Raw genomic sequence first — 17,631 nt, 5'->3', positions numbered from 1 at the left:
GCAGTGAGGGGTAAGTGCAGTGCTCTGTTTTTGCTTGGTAGCTTGTAGTAGCTGGTAGCAAGGAAGAGAGAGTACTGCTGCCAGCGAGCAGGTTCTTTTTGTTTTGGTGGGCTGCTACAGTGGCTGTTGCCGACAGGAGAGAGAGTGCAGTGCAGAGACGTATGGGTTGTGCTTGAAGAGGCTTGGTTGTCAGATGCAAGGTTGTAATTCCTGAGGTTGTGAAGCCGTGGTGGAATTCCCTTGGCAGTAAATCCAAGCCAGAGTGTTTGTATGGTTGTGTGAGTAAGGCTTCTGCGTCGGAAGAAGCTTGTATGGTGTGTTGATTTGGAATTTAATTGCTGGGTGTTTACTTGTCTATGGTGCCTCTGTTTTGTGCTGTCTTTTTGGTGTGGGTGGTGTGGTGAACCGTGAGAGAAGTGTTCTAGCCGGTGGCTGGTGGTGCCCCCGTTCGTGTTGGTATTTCTAAGGCTGTTGGAGTGGATAGCTATAGAGGCAGGTGATTCCGTGTCCGGAATTTCCGACAGCTTTCTGGTGTCCCCACTGAGGAGAGCTCAGGTGTTGTTCTTTGCCTAGAAGGGTTTATGCCCCACTGAGGAGAGCTCAGGGATTGTTACAGGTTTCATGATGTGGTGTTATCCAGAATTTCATGGCAGGAAGGGTGAGGATGTATTTGACTTTTTGGAGCAAATGGAGTTGGCATGCATTAGCAATCATGTGACAGATGAAGAGCAGGTTTTGAAGCTGATAAAGATTTTTTTAAGGGAGATGCCCGAAGCTGGCTTAAGGATTTTGAAGCACAGGATGCGGCATGTGAGCTACATGGTGTTTTGACCTTAGACAGGTTGAAAGAAGGCCTTTTGGAGCATTTTCAGCAAGTGGAGGAGCCTAGTGTGCTTTGGCAGGAGTTGAGCATCTTGAAGCAAGTCCATGGGCAATCACTGGATGATTTTGTGAAGGTATTTACATGTCTATGGGGTAAGTGGTGTATGACATTGAAGCAGGAAGTTCCTCCTATGTTTCTGAAAAAGAGCTTGTTTATTGATGGTTTGCTACCCCATTTGAAGGTCAGGGTTGAGTTGAAGAATCCCAAGTCATTTGATGATGCAGTTAGGGTTGCTAGGGAAAAGGAAGGCAAGATTTTGAAGCAGATGGAGATGGGTATTTATCCGTATGAAGGTGTTGTGTCTGCAAGGGATATGCATGTAAATTTGGTTGAGGTGGATAAGAGTCCTATGCAAAGTTTGATTAGACAGGAGCCTCAAAGGCCTATACAGGTGCAAAGGGGGATGTTTTATGTGCCTTCTGATTTTTTTTCAAAGTCTTTAAAGCATGTGAAGTTGGATGAAAAGCAGGATGAGGAATCTGGGTCAAGGTTTGAGACTTTTGTAGATGAGGAGTTGCCAGTGGATTCTTCTTTGGATTTGGACGTCATAGCTGTACAGGACAGTGATTTGGAATGCTCTATTGAAGATCATTTGCATTCGGATCTGGATGACATGCATGCACATGGAAGTAAAGAGCATGATACCTTGGGATTGGCTAATGATAAGAAGGAAGAGGAGTTGGATACAGAATGCTTTGAGGATGATTCTTTGCCAGATTCTACAAGGGAGGAGGATGGGGTAGAGACTTGTGGTGAAGTGAAGATGGTTTGTAATGCGGATGTGGAGAGCATGGAGGAAGATCCTATTGTTATGGATTTTCTTGGACAGCTTGATGGTGGTATGGTACCTGCGAGATGAAGGATGTGGATGTTTTTCCATTTGATGCATTATGTGCTGGGGAATCTTTGGACGATGATACTAGGGGGGTTGGCAACACTCAAGAAGGTATGCATGCAAATTGGGCTGATGAAGAGCATTGTGATGTGAGTATTGTGCTGGAGGATGATATGTGGGCAGTTGCTAGCCTTGATGAACAGGAGCCAGAGATAGACATGGATGCAAATATGGTCGAGAATGTAACAAAGGCTTCTTTGCGTGTTGCTGAAATGCTAAAGACAAAATCCATGGATGACGAGGGTTCTGAACCAGTTGAGCTGTATGGTTGTGAAGAGATGCCTATTTTACAAGAGTTGGAAGTGCTTGTGGACACTGTTGTTGGAAAGGATGTGTATTTTTCTGTGCAGAAAGGTCAAAATGTTGTAGCTTCAAACGATAGGCCACCTCACCAATCTTTTCCAATACCCGAAAAGGTCCATAATAGCGCATGCTCAACTTAGGGAATAAGCGCTCTTTACCCTTCATCTTTTTGAGCCTAGCTTTCTCAAATCACAAAAGAACCCAATTACCCAATGCAAACTCTAATGCACGTCTGTGACGGTCTACTGCTTTCTTTTGCTTTTGCTGAGTCTTTTGGAGTGCCAACTTAACTCTCCTGTAAGCTTCATCCATGTTCTCCACATACTGGTCAGCCTCAAAGATCTTATCCTTTGCGTGCAAAATGGGTGGTACCTTCTTCCCTCCTTCCACAATCTCAAAAGGTGCCTTGCCCGTCAAGGTATGGTGTTGTTATAAGCAAAGGAAGATACTTTTTCCATTGTTGCTTGTGCTCTGACACATAACACTTGAGAAGATCTAACACTGTGGAATTAGCCTCTTCCGACTGCCCATCTGTCTGTGGATGAAACGATGATGAAAACTTGAGAGTTGTACCCATGTTGTCAAACAACCCACTCAAAAATAAACTCGTCGTCTGTGGATCACGGTCACTAATGATAGACGAAGGCATGCCATGATACTTGAAGATGTTCGCCATAAACAACTTCACCATGTGATCAACTTTGATCTTCTTACGCATGGAAATGAAATGAGCCTATTTACTAAACCTGCATATGATAGTCCAAATGCCATCATTCCCCGTTTGTGTCCTCGGAAGATCAAATATAAAATCCATGGCAATGCTCTCCCATGGTCTATCTGGAATAGGTAAAGGTTGAAGTAACCCTGGTGTCTTCTGACGCTCATACTTCACCTTCTGACATACGATGCATTGCCTAACAAAAGCATCAACATCTCTTCTCAAGGTCGGCCAATAAAAGAAAGCCTTAACTACCTTTACCATGGCATCAATACCTCTATGACCTGCATACGGCGGAGCATGACTTTCAATCATAACCTTAAGTCGTAACTGCCTGGTAACACACAGTCTACCATGCATCAACAAAAAGCCATCCCTGAGAGTATAATGATCATGCCGCTGACCCTCAGACATCAGACCCTTCCAAAATCCTCATCCTGGGCATACTCCTCTTTCATCTCATCAAGCTCATGATGATAAGCAAGTGAAACTGCTGAGACCTGTGGCTTGCATGACAAAGCATCTGCCACAACATTCTTTTTGCCTTCCACATGTACAATTTGAAAGTGGAACATAGACAAAAAGTTGGCCCATCTCATATGCTTCTCAGAAAATTTAGTTTACGTGAGGAAATAACGCAAGGTCTGATGATCTGTTTGCACAATGAAATCAGCCCCAAGCAAATAGTGTTTCCATGTAGAAAGAGCATCAATTACAGCCAACATCTCTTTCTCATAAACCTGTAAATGCTTCTCGGCATTCTGTAATATACGACTCTCATTGGCTATCACATGTCCTTCCTGCATGAGAACTGCCCCAATTTTGTTCCCACATGCATCACACTGAACAACAAAAGCCTTTCGGAGATCCGGTAATACCAATATGGGATCCGAAGTAAACTTTTCTTTAAGCTTTTTAAAGGCTGCAATTCCTCGATCAATCCATCGAAACGGAGTTCCCTTCTTTGTTAAAGCATGAAGGGACAAAGCAATCTCAACAAAATACCGTATGTACTGCCTGTAATATATATTATGCACGGTCCTCAAAGCAGGCCAATTGAGAATTGCTTCCACTTTCGAAGGATCCATACGGACTCCATCTTTAGACAGGATATGCCCCAAGAAGAACTCACTCTTCTTGCCATTAATGACCAACCTATGCTTCCGGAGTTCTTCAAACACAATGGCCAAATGCTTTCTATGCTCCTCCTCTGAGCATGAATGCATAATCATATCATCAAAAAATGTGCCCACAAACGCTCTCTGAGGTCGAAAAAACCTGTCCATCATCCTGTTAAAGGTGACAGGAGCATTTGTCAAGCCAAAGGGCATGACCAAGAACTCATATAGCCCAAAGGTGGTCCAAAATGTTGTCTTATGCACATCCTCAGGTCTAATGTGTATCTGATGATATCCGCTTTTCAAGTCTATCCGACTAAAGATTGTGGAGCCCTGTAAGCGGTCCAATATGTCATCGATCCTTGGAATAGGGAATCGATTCTTGATGGTGTTCTTGTTTAGCGCCCAGTAGTCAATACACATGCACCAAGAACCATCTTTCTTTTGCACTAAGAGCACAGGTGAGCAAAAGGGTGATGAGCTAGGCTGAATCAACCCCTTTTTCAACAACTCCTGTACCTAACTCATAATTTCCTCTTATTGGGCTGCACTAACACGGTACGGCGGTCTATTTGGTGGGGTACTCCCCGGAATAAGATCAATGGCATGATCTTCTGGTCTTTCTGGAGAAAGTTCTCCTGGCAATGACTCGGAAAAACAATCCTGGTACTCACGTAGGAAATCAGTCCTATCTTTATCTAACATAGACAAATTAGATTTAGACTCATCATCTTTTGCATCCTTTACAAAAACCAAGTACGCAGAAAGATTCTTTTTCATTACTGATGAAATGGCCGAAGCCGATACAATAGGAACAGATTGCCCTTTAAGCTTTACATCCAAAATATGCTCTTTCCCTCTATGAGTCAAAGTAATCTTCCTGTTATACGTATCCACCACCACATGTACTCTATGACACCATGTCATACCCAACAAAACATCACACCAGGGTGGGTGGGAAAAAAGAAGAAGAGGCTGCAAATAGAATGCAAGGTGGCTGTCCAACGATGATGGCTGCCTTCTACCCGATCTCCAAGTCCCATACAGCACAAAACAGTCTCCAATCAACACCTAAATCAGCAAACCCTCGACGTCCCACTGTCTCCAAGCTTCAAGCCACCTGGGGCTCTGATACCATGTCAGAATGCACAATGGAAATGAAGACAACTGCTGTAGAGAGCAATACACAGATGCAAGAGAGAGAGAAGCTAGTGTAACTCTGCTATATACACCAAAGAAATCTTAGAATACACAATGAACAACGTGGGGGGGCAAGGAGCCATTTTATATGGCCCCAGGCTACTGGTCGGCCAGCACAAAACAGGCCGACAGCAGCCCACGACCTGTCCCAGCCAGTCGGCCAGCAAATGGGCTGTCAGCCAGTGTATCTACAGTCGGCCAGGTCGAGTCAGCAGTGTCCAGTCGGCCAGCATCTGAAACAACCGACAGGCACAAAACAGCCTCCCATACCAAACAAAAAATGGAAAAAATACATGGAAGTGAGGAAAAAATGGGGACACACCAAAACTAGGCGGGCACACCCACAACAGAGGCCCTGACAGTGTTCAGACGAGAGATGATTGCTAACAGTGTCGGCTGTCTTCAAATGCTGGTCGGCTGCTGTTCTGATACCCGACCTGATCAGGTGTCTTGGCCGACTACAAGCACCTGGCCGACTGGCTCTTTTGCTAGTCGTGAGCAGTCCAGGCCTGGTCGTGAGCTTTTTGCTGCAGTTGGCCTGTTTTAGGCTAGTCGACCAGCAACCTCGGGTCATATAAAATGGCCCCTTGCCCCCCACACTTCCCACTTGTGTATTCCAGGATTTTCTTGAGTGTATATAGCAGAGTTACACAGCTTCTCTCTCTCTTTCATCTGCGTTTTGCTCTCTACAGCAGTTGTCTTCATTTCCGCCGTGCATTCTGACAGCCACATGAGGTAATGCTGAGGTGCTATCCTGTCAGGCGGAGAAGATGAAGCTATGTGGTGTAGAGCCCGATAGAAGCAACAGCACCAACAGCAGCAGCAGCAACATATGGTACCGGATGTATGCAATGGAGTGGTACACCATAGTGAATGATGAGGCAAGGCTATATATACTGAGGGGGGGGTGTTGGTCGGTCAGCCTAAAGGCTGTAAGCCAGCAGCCAAGACAAAAAACCCCCAAATAAATCCAAAAATACCCAAAAAAAAATCCCTTTCTAGGGCTGGGAAAAATACTGTTTTCACTCACAGCCAACCTACAACGACTCTGCATCGCCCCACCGGCTCAGCTCCGCCCACTCTCGGCCTACCTCTGTCGACAGCAATTCCAACTCTTCTACCCATCCTGTTCTCTACCACACATGATGGCTAAGGACCAAGTGGCACCCTTTACTGCTATCTCCAGCACTCGCAACACTAACTCCCTCGAGGACATTACTTGCTAGTTCCACAGTCATGGAGTTCAACAACAATTTGGGGCTTTCCATGAATCAGGTGACATTTGTCTAGTTGACCACTTCAGCATTCATAAAATTTGGGGCTTTCTTAAGTAGAACATCATGGAGATGAACAAAGGCAACTTGGCCATCGAAAAGGTCAATGAAGCAGCTTTCCAACATGGCAAATAAAGAAGCGTCTTCTGACCATGCGAGATGGCATCTGGAATGTGGTCAACAACACAGACCTCAAACCAAGCGACAGAGTGGAGAAGATTTGCACATGGAATGACCGTAATGACAAGACCATGGTGCTCATCGTGTCATGTGCATGCACACAGACATGTTAATCCCAGGCTAATCCTTGGTGGTGAGCAACAGCTTAAACAGACAATTTAGGACATAAGCAGGGCACAGGAGGACACCAGAATGGATCCCCATGGGTCGGGGCTAGGTCAGCCAGGTTTGCAAAGCATTCAAGGCTGGTCAGCAGCTTTAATGGATTTAATATCCATTGGAGCTAGCCGACAGCAACAATTGGCCAGCAAGATTGAGTGTCCAAAGGCCTATTTAAGGCTTTGCCAAGAATCTTTTCATTTATCTCACTCCTCACTTGAGGACAGGTCTAAGATAGGGTTTTGTTACCCCTTTTGGGAAGGCCTAAGGCCATTGTAACCTTTTTAATATACTAGGAATATACGAAAAATGCAGCTATCTCTCTCTCTTCTCTCCATCTCTTCTTTGCATTCTGTATCAAGATGTTCCTATGAAAGGTGTTTAGGGATGAAAGAAGACAAGGAGCTTCCGCGCATGTAACACATCGGCTTGGGTTATCCGACAACCTGATTCATCACGAGGATTTCACCAACAGCTCAAAGGAGGTATGGGACAAGTTGGAAAACTTGTTTGGTAATAAAATCATTGTTGGAGTATGCACAGGCGAAAGCGTAGACAAAACAAGAGAGAGAAGAGGAAGCAAAGGAGAGAGAGCTTTGTTAGAAGTCATCTCCTGTCTAGATATATACACCAGGGCCTTTGTTGTGGGTGTGCCCGCCCTTATGAGGTGTTTTATCATTTTTCCTCACTCCCCGTATTTTTCCCCTATTTTTTCCATTTTTTCTGAGGCTTGGGAGGGTTGCCAGAGGGTGCCAAGAGCAGTACAGTGCTGGCCGACTGGGTGTTTATCAGTCGTGGGCACTCTTGCTGCTGGCCGACTGGTTTTCATCAGTCGTGGGCACCAGTTTGCTGGCCGACTGCATTTATGCAGTCGTGGGACCTTTTCTTCAGTCATGGGCACTTTAGGTGCTGGCCGACTGCCCTCCCAAGGAGGTATATATAGGCCCCCAGCCCCCATACCTTATTTGTATCATATTCGGGATCTTCTTGTGTATATCAGAGCAGAGTTACACGCCTACATCTCTCTCTTTCTTGTGCTGTTTTTCTGCCTGCGTTTTTGCTCCTGTGTTCCCAGATTTGGTCATCATCTCCGCTGCGTATTCTGACATGGTATCAGAGCCCTAGGCTCTAGATAGGTCTTGGGATTTGTGTGAGCAAGAGGGGGCTGTTTTGTGGCTGATTGGTGGACTGTTTTGGACTATTCGGGAAGAGGAGAAGCAAGAGGAAGGCGGGCTGATTTGCTGGACAGCCACTTGCAGGTATCAGGTCTTCTTTGTTCCCACCCACCCACCCTTTTCAGAGTACATCCCCGCTATGGCAGATCTGTTAGAGATGGCCGAGAGACATGTGAAGATCCCGACACTCCCCACGTTCCCGGTGGACCGTCAGTTGGACGGGAGCAACTACGGCATATGGAAGGTGATGATGGAATCTGTTCTGGAGTCTTACGACCTCGCAGAGTTCGTCGTTGTTGGTATTCCACGGCCGGAAGTAGAGGAAGGGGAGTTACCGTCAACCCGAAAGGACCGGGAGGCCCAGACGCAGATGTGGGATCACGTCAACGCCAGAGTCCGTTCGTTTATTTTCCTCAACTGCACACCACAGGTAATTAATCATGTAAAGCATATGACGCTGGCCAAAGGTATATGGCAGCATTTGGCCTCACTTTACAACAGGGTATCGCCCATGAAGAGGATTTCCTTGGAAGTACAGATGCGGGTTATGAGCCCTGCAAAGTCGTCGACGATGCGGAAGCATATTAACAAGCTGCAGGCTCTTCAGCAGGAAGTTCTTCAGGCTGGGAAGGAGATATCGTCAGAGGACATGGCCATAACGTTGCTGTCACATTTGCCCTCTTCGTACTCAGCATTCTACTCGTCATTGATTACCAGTGGCCGGCTCAGCACCATCACGTGGGAGGAGCTTGTGCCCATGGTCTTGGACCAGGAGGAACGATTCACGAACCCTCTTCAAGGTGGAGGTTCGGAGGCCTTAACTGGCCAACGGTCGAAAGGCCGAAACTCGGGCAAAGGGAAGGCTTCATCGGAGAAGTCTTCTAAGAAGAAGTCCGACGTTGACCGCGAGAAACTGAAGGCAGAGAGGACCTGTAATGATTGTGGCGAGAAAGGCCACTATTGGAGGCAGTGTCCCAAGCGGAAGACCGAGAAGGGTGATGATTCCTCAGCAGCAATCATGAAGACTCCGGCTTTTATGCACCTGGAGGTGATGGACACCGATGTTTCATTTTCTTCAGGCAGGGAGGAGATTGGAGGACTCTCCGCAACGGATACTCGGGAGTGGATTCTCGATAGTGGTGCTTCCAGGCACATGACTCCTTCCCGTTCCGGTTTACAGGATCTCTGCAGGCTTTCTGGTTATATTCTTACTGGGGATACGTCCACTATCCCAGTTCACAGTGAGGGCAAGATGGAGATAGTTCCCAATGGCATAGGGGGGAAGCATTCCTCCCAGGTGTTGTATGTTCCGGCACTTGGTTTTCATCTGTTGTCAGTGCATCAGGTTTGCAAGACTGGCATACGGGTGGAGTTTGATGAGCATTTTGTTGCTCTCCGGGACAAAGCAACAGGCCAAGTGGTTTGGGAAGGTGGAGTGGAGAATGGAGTCTACAGGCTTTCAGCCCTCTCTCTCTCAGGTCCTCAGGATTGTGATGAGTGGCAGTCTGGTAATGGCTACTCAAGTGTGGATACGCTGCAGGTACGAGCTTTCCGGGACCAGATGGTGGATAGCTTACCAGTAGATGGCAGCAGTTGGCAGGAACTTTCCAGTACTGATGTTGGTAGTTCTTGTGTTCGTGAGTCAGAGGAAGTTGAACAGGTCACTTATGCTCTGATGTCTCGTAGTGTTCGAGACATAGAACTTCCAGTAGTTGAGGATGTTCTTTCCACGGGGACCTTTCGGAAAGCCAGGCAGGTAGCAGGTGATTACTTGCAGAAGGAGGTGTTTTCTCCAGGCTTTGTGGTTCCGGATTCAGAGGGGGTGGTTGACAGGTTTCATCAGGTTTCCGGGACTTGCTTGTGCACCGTAACAGGTGCTGATCCTTGTGATCCGTGTGATGTCTCTGTGACTCAGAAGCTGTATGGTTCATTGATCTGGTTGATGGACACCGGATTGGACGGGAGCTTTCTGATGAGGCGGTTGAGCTCATGGTTGCAGATGTCTCTTTGGGAGGCAGGATTGCGTTTCCTGTGGTTTCTACGGCATGCGAAGGATCATGGACTCTTGTACACAGAAGGGGGATTGTTGGATGGAGTCCGACTCCGCGGTTGGAGTGACTCAGTTTGGGGAGGAGATCCGGACACGAGGGGATCTACTTCAAGCCCAGGAGCAGTTTTACGGAGCAGGAGGAGGTTGCATTGCAGGTTTGGGCTTCCACTGGAGGAACCCATGGTCATCCAGAGGCACTTTGTTCGTGAACAGATCGTTTGCTGATGACATCTTGCTGGAGTTCTGTTCGACGGAGGACAGTATGGTGGACCTCTTCACGAAGTCGCTCTCTCAAGATTTGCTCAGGCGGCACCCCAGCTCCCAGTGGTTGGTTACACAGCCAGGAGCTGAGAGGGGGTGTTAGAAGTCATCTCCTGTCTAGATATATACACCAGGGCCTTTGTTGTGGGTGTGCCCGCCCTTATGAGGTGTTTTATCATTTTTCCTCACTCCCCGTATTTTTCCCCTATTTTTTCCATTTTTTCTGAGGCTTGGGAGGGCTGCCAGAGGGTGCCAAGAGCAGTACAGTGCTGGCCGACTGGGTGTTTATCAGTCGTGGGCACTCTTGCTGCTGGCCAACTGGTTTTCATCAGTCGTGGGCACCAGTTTGCTGGCCGACTGCATTTATGCAGTCGTGGGACCTTTTCTTCAGTCGTGGGCACTTTAGGTGCTGGCCGACTGCCCTCCCAGGGAGGTATATATAGGCCCCCAGCCCCCATACCTTATTTGTATCATATTCGGGATCTTCTTGTGTATATCAGAGCAAAGTTACACGCCTACATCTCTCTCTTTCTTGTGCTGTTTTTCTGCCTGCGTTTTTGCTCCTGTGTTCCCAGATTTGGTCATCATCTCCGCTGCGTATTCTGACAAGCTTGTGAATAAGATCACCTTTTATAATAGCTTGAAGGTTTACAATGGCAATAGCCAATAAGTAGTGTTGAATTGTGCTTGGAATGACCTGACTAAAGTGAACAATGGGAGGCCCCCTTTTACAGTGCAACGTGGGAGCTGGCCGACTGCTCATAGAGTTGGCTGACAGCTCCACGACCTACAAAAAAGAGATAAAAAGGATAAAAGCCCATAAAATAGGCAGAGTCCCATATCACTGAGGTTCACAATTCCAACACCCTCTCTGCGGTTCATAGTGTGCAAGAGTATAAAGAAGATAAGTTGATGAAGATACAACCATGGACCCTCCAGTACTACAGATACCGGAATCACCTCGGAGAGAGCACCCGCCAACCTGTTTCCTCAAAACAAAATGCCACCACGAACAACAAGGAACTTTGCTTGGCTCTAAATTCCCACACAAGTGTGTCGTGAACTCCAAGAATAAGATGATGAGCTACTGGACACACCGCGTCCATAATCCCCAACAGTGGACTGTGAACACATCATGTCCCAAAAGCCTCGAACAATGAACTCAGAACAAATCCAGTCCCCTGTCCTTCCAGATTTTTAATGCTTGGAACTCCAACTCACGATTCCCATGCACCAACAAATGGAGCTGCTACCAGCCCCCTCTCCCGCCCACAAGCCTCCTCTAGCTGGAAGCACATGGGGGAAACTGCATGTATACTAGAGAAGTACACCATCTTGGTCCTCCCGAGCCGAAAGCACCCTGGGAGCCCTAGATGTGTTACTGAAAGTATCTGTATCACTGTCATTTGTCGTGTCTTTACCCTTCTTCTGAGATGAAGACTTGCCCTTGGTCTTGTCCTTCTCCTTGGACAAAGGATCCTTAGACAAATGTCCTCTCTTCCCACATGAGAAGCAACGACTCCAACCTTTCTTTTGAACTCATCAGAACTGTTAAGAGACATCTTCGTCTTACCCTGAGAAACGAGGACGGACTCTTCTTCCAACTTCCAAGAGAAGGGAGCTAAGGTCATCAAAGTTTGTACAGAGGGAGTCATATCCACAGCAACAAAGTACACAAATCTCAGCACTCCAAGACTCCTCTCAAGCACTCTCCAACAAAGCGAGGCATGAAGATCAATCAGCTCCAATCTGAGAAGGAAAGAGGCTGAATAGCAGCAAAACAGTCCACCAAATCACACAGAAACACCCAACCGGAGGGAGGGGAAGCCGGGGACGAAGAGGACCAGAACGATCCACTTGTCGGGCACCTCCACACGCGAAGAAAACACCTTCAGCTTCTATCCAGGACTGAGGAACAGCCCTTCACCTTGCAAAACTGCTGAAAACGGCACTCTGATGCTTGCCTTTGACACTCAGCACGTAGCACAACAGCAGAGGCAGCCAACAAACAGAAAACACAGATGAAGGGAGGTTGATAAAGCAGAAAACACAGCCACCTTGCAGAAAACATAGGTGCATATCAAGCTCCAAAAAATGCCAACAAGAAGGAAGAAAGTCACCTAGAATCGGAGAATCGGGAACTCAACGTCTAATACCATGTTGGAGTATGCACAAGCGGAAGCGTAGACAAAACAAGAGAGAGAAGAGGGAGCAAAGGAGAGAGAACTTGTGGACAAGATCACCTTTTATAATAGCTTGAAGCTTTACAATGGCAATAGCCAGCAAGTAGTATTGAATTGTGCTTGGAATGAACTGACTGAAGTGAACAATGGGAGGCCCCCTTTTATAGTGCAGTGTGGGAGCTGGCCGACTCCTCATAGACTTGGCCGACAGCTCCACGACCTCCAGAAAAGAGATAAAAAGCATAAAAGGCCATAAAATAGGCAGAGTCCCATAACACTGAGATGCACAATTCTAACAATCATCAACTCCAAATTCTTCATTAAGCAAAAGTTTTCCCACTTGAAAATGAATCAAAGAGAAACTTTGGGAGAACATTTGAGCAATCTAGGCTCTATAATACAACTCCTCTCTGGCTTGGGAGTTGCAATGGTTGAAGATGATAAGAAAGTTGTACTTCTATCAAGTATATAAGAGGTTTCAAAATTCTCTAAAACCTTGACTGAACGAAGGGTGGCTCAAGAAATGACTTACGATGAGACGATAGTAGCAGTTCTCATAGACAAAGACCCCTACAAAGAGCAATCTGGGATTTCTTTTGAGTCATTTAGGGCCATGTTCACAAAGGGGAAAGGAAAAAGAACTATAAAATGCAACTTTTGCAAAAAGACCACTAGCATGTACTGAGAGAAATAGAGAGAGGAAGGAAGAGAGAGAGAGAGACATTGTAATAAATGTCGTGTGAGTATGTCACTCTTTCCTTCTATGTGTGTGTTCCATCTTTGTAATAAGCCTTGAATCTTATAAAAGGCTCCATTTTTCTCTACATACCCCTGTTTAAATCGAGGGGGAGTTGTCTTGACAGACTAATGTAGGCTATCATTTGTGGTCAAGCTCTTATATCAAGCCCGACAGGAGAGTTCAAGTGTTGGTGCCATTATGTCTCCAACACATGGTACAATCTAGAGTCCAAACCACGATGACTATTGAAGGTTCTCTAGCATCTCCACCTTCACTCCGAAGGGGGTTTTGTTAGGATTCAGAAGTCAATGTGTGTCAACAACCTTAAGGTGTGAACACTAGGATAAGTGTGCCACGTGTCATTAGTATAGTGTGTGTGCACGTGTGATTTCTATGGGTCAAATGATAAGGCTACCAGCCTACAAAAGCATGTACTTGTGAAGGGTTTAAATCATCAATCAATAACCATCATTGAGTCATGCAAATCTTTCTCTCTCTTGAGCTTAGTCGTCTCTCTCTTTCTCTACATTCGCCACATTTCTCTCTCCCTCTCTCTCTTGAGTATTTGCCTTGCTCACTTTTTGCACAATTCGTAACCACAATGTAAGGCAAACAAAAGCAATCTCTCAAACAGCCAAATATCCCCGTCCCTCAAAGATCTAGACCCTCCACCTCCCCAACTATAAATCCACGACATCCTCGAACACCATGGTGATGTACCTCCACAAGAGGTGGGCATTGCTACACTATACACCATTGAAGAGGAGAAGGATATATGATAAGCCTTGATGTCAGGGAAGTCACATTGTATATATATAATGTAGCAACTTGGTGCACGGAGGTTTTTTTTTTTAGAGAGAGACCTACATGCCATTTACGAATAGTTAATAGGGGCCCATGTAGTACGTAGACCTATTTACTTTAGTAGATGTTTCTCCTTTCATGTCTCTGACATTCTTTGATCTTCTTCTTTTTTCTTTTTTTCTTTTTTCTTTTTCTTTTTTCTTTTCTTTTTTTTTTTGGGGGGGGGGGGGGGGGCTTGGTTGGAAATTTGAAGGTATACTATGTGAGGGCAAAAGGTCGAAAGGACCAGATGTACGAGAGATCAGAGCAAATCAACATAGCATGAAATGGGTGAATCAATGTATGTATGATGGTGAAAGCAATCATGTACAAGAGGCCCTCTGATGTGAGGTGACTGAGAGTAGCAAACAGGCGAAGAAGCAAAAGACGAGGTCGAAGCTGAAGCAGGGTTGGTGACGAAGTCTCACGTCGGTGGATGCACAGGCACTCCGTGGTGGTAGATATCTGTAGTGGGCAACGGAAGGTGAAGGGGTGTAGGCTCTGGTGACAAGGGTGTTGCAATACCGGAGGGGTGGTGAAGGGCAGAGAGGGCTACCGTCCCGAGTGGGGTCGAATGAGCAGAGAGGGCTGCCGCCCCGATGTCGAATGATGATGATGAGCAGAGAGGGTTGCTATCCCAACGATGTGAAGATGATGAGCAGAGAGGGCTACTGTCCCAACGATGTGAAGATGATGACGTGGAGAGGGCTGTTGTCCCAAGGTGAGCTGCAGGAGAAAAACGCTGAAGTGATGGCGCAGAGAGTGGGCTGCTGTCCCAAGATATGTTGCAGTAGAGAAACGCTGATGTGATGGAGACCCAGGCTGCTGCAAAGGTAAGCCAGCAATAGCAACAAAAGATCTAGTGACGTGATGTCGAATATGATGTGTTGATGATGAACGATGCTGCTGATGTTGCAGAGGTAGCGCCGCCAGCAGACAGGTTAATGTTGATGTGTGTTGTAGATAAACAATGAGGTCAAGGCTGGATGCAGCAAATGGTAGTGTAGTTTTATGATGTGGTAAATGCTGAATAGAAAATGATGCATATATATATGACTTGGGCTGCTGGTCGGCCCAGTGCAGGCTAGTAGCACAAGACCAAAAAACCAAAATAAAATCAAATAAAACCCTTTTTTGGGCTGGCTAAAATCCTATTTTCACACAACCCCTCTCAAGCCAAAAAAGGAGACCATGAGAGAAGATGAGATGATACTAGGGTCCACACTGACACGCTAGCAGAAGGAATGTATCCAATGGAGGGATTCTTTTAACCCCATGAAAAGCATGCCCTTCTTCAAATACACAGTGCAAAATGCCATACACTTGATTCTAGGACAAATCCAGAGTCTCTACTTCTACACCACATTAGGAGGCTTATGGGTTCGCCCTTCAGGGAGCTTTTTGGCGGAGGTTGTGGCACTCATACAAGGAAACGAAGATTTTCTCTTTTATTTGGCTTTCTCTACATGGTGGCCTTGCCACCAACCAATGGAGATCGGTCATTGGCGCCTGCCCAACTTGTCCGAGATGTGTAGGAGCTTCAAAGACACTTTACCATTGCTTATGGGAGTGCAGGAAGGCATGGAGGATTTGGATTGCAATAGCACACCTTTTTGGAAGGATGAGGAGGGATGCCTACATTTGCTTTAGTGCTATTGTTCGGTTGACACAATCGGGCCCACAAATCAGGTTTGAAGGGAACGACAAAGATATAATCATGCGGGTTACCCAAGGAGTGGGTCGGCGGTGTCATCTTCAAGACATGCCAAGGTCAGGCTACGTACCTCCAGCATAGAGATTGGGCACTGCATGGGAGATCATTGCTAGAATCACAGCCTAGCACATCTGGAAGCTAAGGCCATGGAGGGCACTTTGGTTTATGATAGATGGTGCATTTGCAAGATCTGGTGTGATATTATCCACACGCTCATGGCCACTTTGGCCAAGATTCAAGGTCTTCGAGGGCTACAAAGAGGAAACGTGGCCAATTCATGAGAATGGGATCATGGCATTTTTTTCACTCTCTCTCTCATATGGGGCCTTGTCTGCAGCATCTAGAAGGCTAAATGCACTAAGGCCATGGAGGGCACTTTGGTTTATGATACACAATGCATTTGCAAGATTTGGTGTGATATTATCCACATGCTCATGGCCACTTGGGCCAAGATTCAAGGCCTTCGAGGGCTGCAGAGAGGAACCATGGCCAATTCATGAGAATGGGATCACGGCATTTTTTTCACTCTCTCATATGGGGCCTTGTCTGCAGCACAAGGCACCCGATTGGTTGAGATTTCTCCCTTGCTTGGTCTGAAATCTCCCTTCTTTCATACTTAATATAAGTCTCTTTTCCAGGAAAAAAAACCTCCTTTCTTTACTGCACTAACACCCGATTGACCTTCTTGGATCATATGCACTCATTCTTAGTCTCATAGACCCTTTTGATCTTTACAGTCTCTCTCTCTTTCTCGCTGTCTCTCTCTCACGCACACACATTTGACTTCATAAAAGTAAATCGACACTCAACCAAGTCAAAATTGCCAAAAAAAAAAAAAAGCATACCAGATCTTCAGACATCAGCCCAAGACCTTGAGGCGTTGGTATTTCACCTGCATTGTGCAGCCATTGTCTGGAATGCATTGAAGCTGTAAAATCTGGCTGTTCTTCTACCTCTTTCCTGTGAAAGTTGCGATGGCAGTGGCAAGAAGCGCACTCGTAAAGGCCCTCGCCGCTGGGGAGGAATTGCCTGCAGCCATCCACGACATAGCCGCCGCTGCTAGCGGCAAAGTTCTTACGGCATTCCCTATAGGCTGCTTCAAGGGGCCCCTCGGCTGCAGCCATGGATTTCGATGCGTCATGCGGAGAGCTGACATGTGCGGCTTTTGGCGGTTCCTGAGAGCTACGGGCGCTCATTGTTGAAAGCACCACCGCGACAACACTTACAAGGCTAGCAAAGGCAATTAGCAAATGTTAATTTCAGATTGAACCTCAACGCTGTTATAAACCTCGGTATTAATCACCCTTACTAAGGTATGAATTCCACATCACTTTTTGATTTGATTTTTTTTGGAACAATAACTATTTATATTTATACTAACAAGGTAAAAGCTTCCATTTACAAAAAGTCTTTTTTTACTCCTACCACATCCATTCTACTCCTAATCTCTATTAAGTAAATCACATATCCTCTCATCCTCCCACACAAAAGAGGACTTCTCCCAACATATGTGATAACCCAATTGCATACATGCCAGAAGAAGAGTGTCAGAAGTACATCCCTTAGGGGTCTGCTCTTCAAAGTAATCTCCAGTAGTCCAAATTTTCACCGCCGGTCTCCTACCCAAAGGATTTTAAATTAAAGCCAAGAAAGTATACACTGGCTGCTTCTCCTTTTGATACCACCTCCTGTTTTGGGCCCCAATCCAGGGTATCTAATCTTCCCATCTTTCCTTGTGTGAACCTGCCACATATTAGAAGATGTTAGGGTACCCTAGTAATCCTGCTTGTAAAACCTAGACTAACTCAGCAAACAGATTATCATTCAACTTATTTATATGATATACAGACCAACAATAATGCACACATTTGAACATCATCTCTGACACATTCAACTCCTGACTAGACCCTTTATGAAATACCATCAGATTCCCAAA

General features: G+C 46.1%; 1 protein-coding gene across 4 annotated transcripts in view; it reads right to left on the bottom strand.

Annotated features, from left to right (window-relative positions):
- Positions 1-16,958, bottom strand: part of LOC147636839 (zinc-finger homeodomain protein 5-like) — a 41,501-nt gene extending 24,543 nt beyond the window's left edge. For 2 of the 4 annotated variants that reach the window (XM_086799858.1, XM_086799856.1), the window contains exon 1: positions 16,541-16,958. In XM_086799858.1, the coding sequence (XP_086655984.1) occupies positions 16,541-16,891 (351 nt within the window). In that variant the 5' untranslated portion in view covers positions 16,892-16,958. The remainder of the gene's footprint in view (positions 1-16,540) is intronic. The other 2 variants (XM_086799855.1, XM_086799854.1) reach the window with 1 other exon arrangement.
- Positions 16,959-17,631: the final 673 nt, after the last annotated feature.

This window comes from Cibotium barometz, chromosome 7 (assembly GCF_041138505.1).
Source record: "Cibotium barometz isolate CiBa-2024 chromosome 7, ASM4113850v1, whole genome shotgun sequence".
Taxonomy (NCBI): domain Eukaryota; kingdom Viridiplantae; phylum Streptophyta; class Polypodiopsida; order Cyatheales; family Cibotiaceae; genus Cibotium; species Cibotium barometz.
The sequence above is the reverse complement of the archived record's forward strand: the minus strand, read 5'-3'. Positions and strand labels throughout refer to the sequence as shown.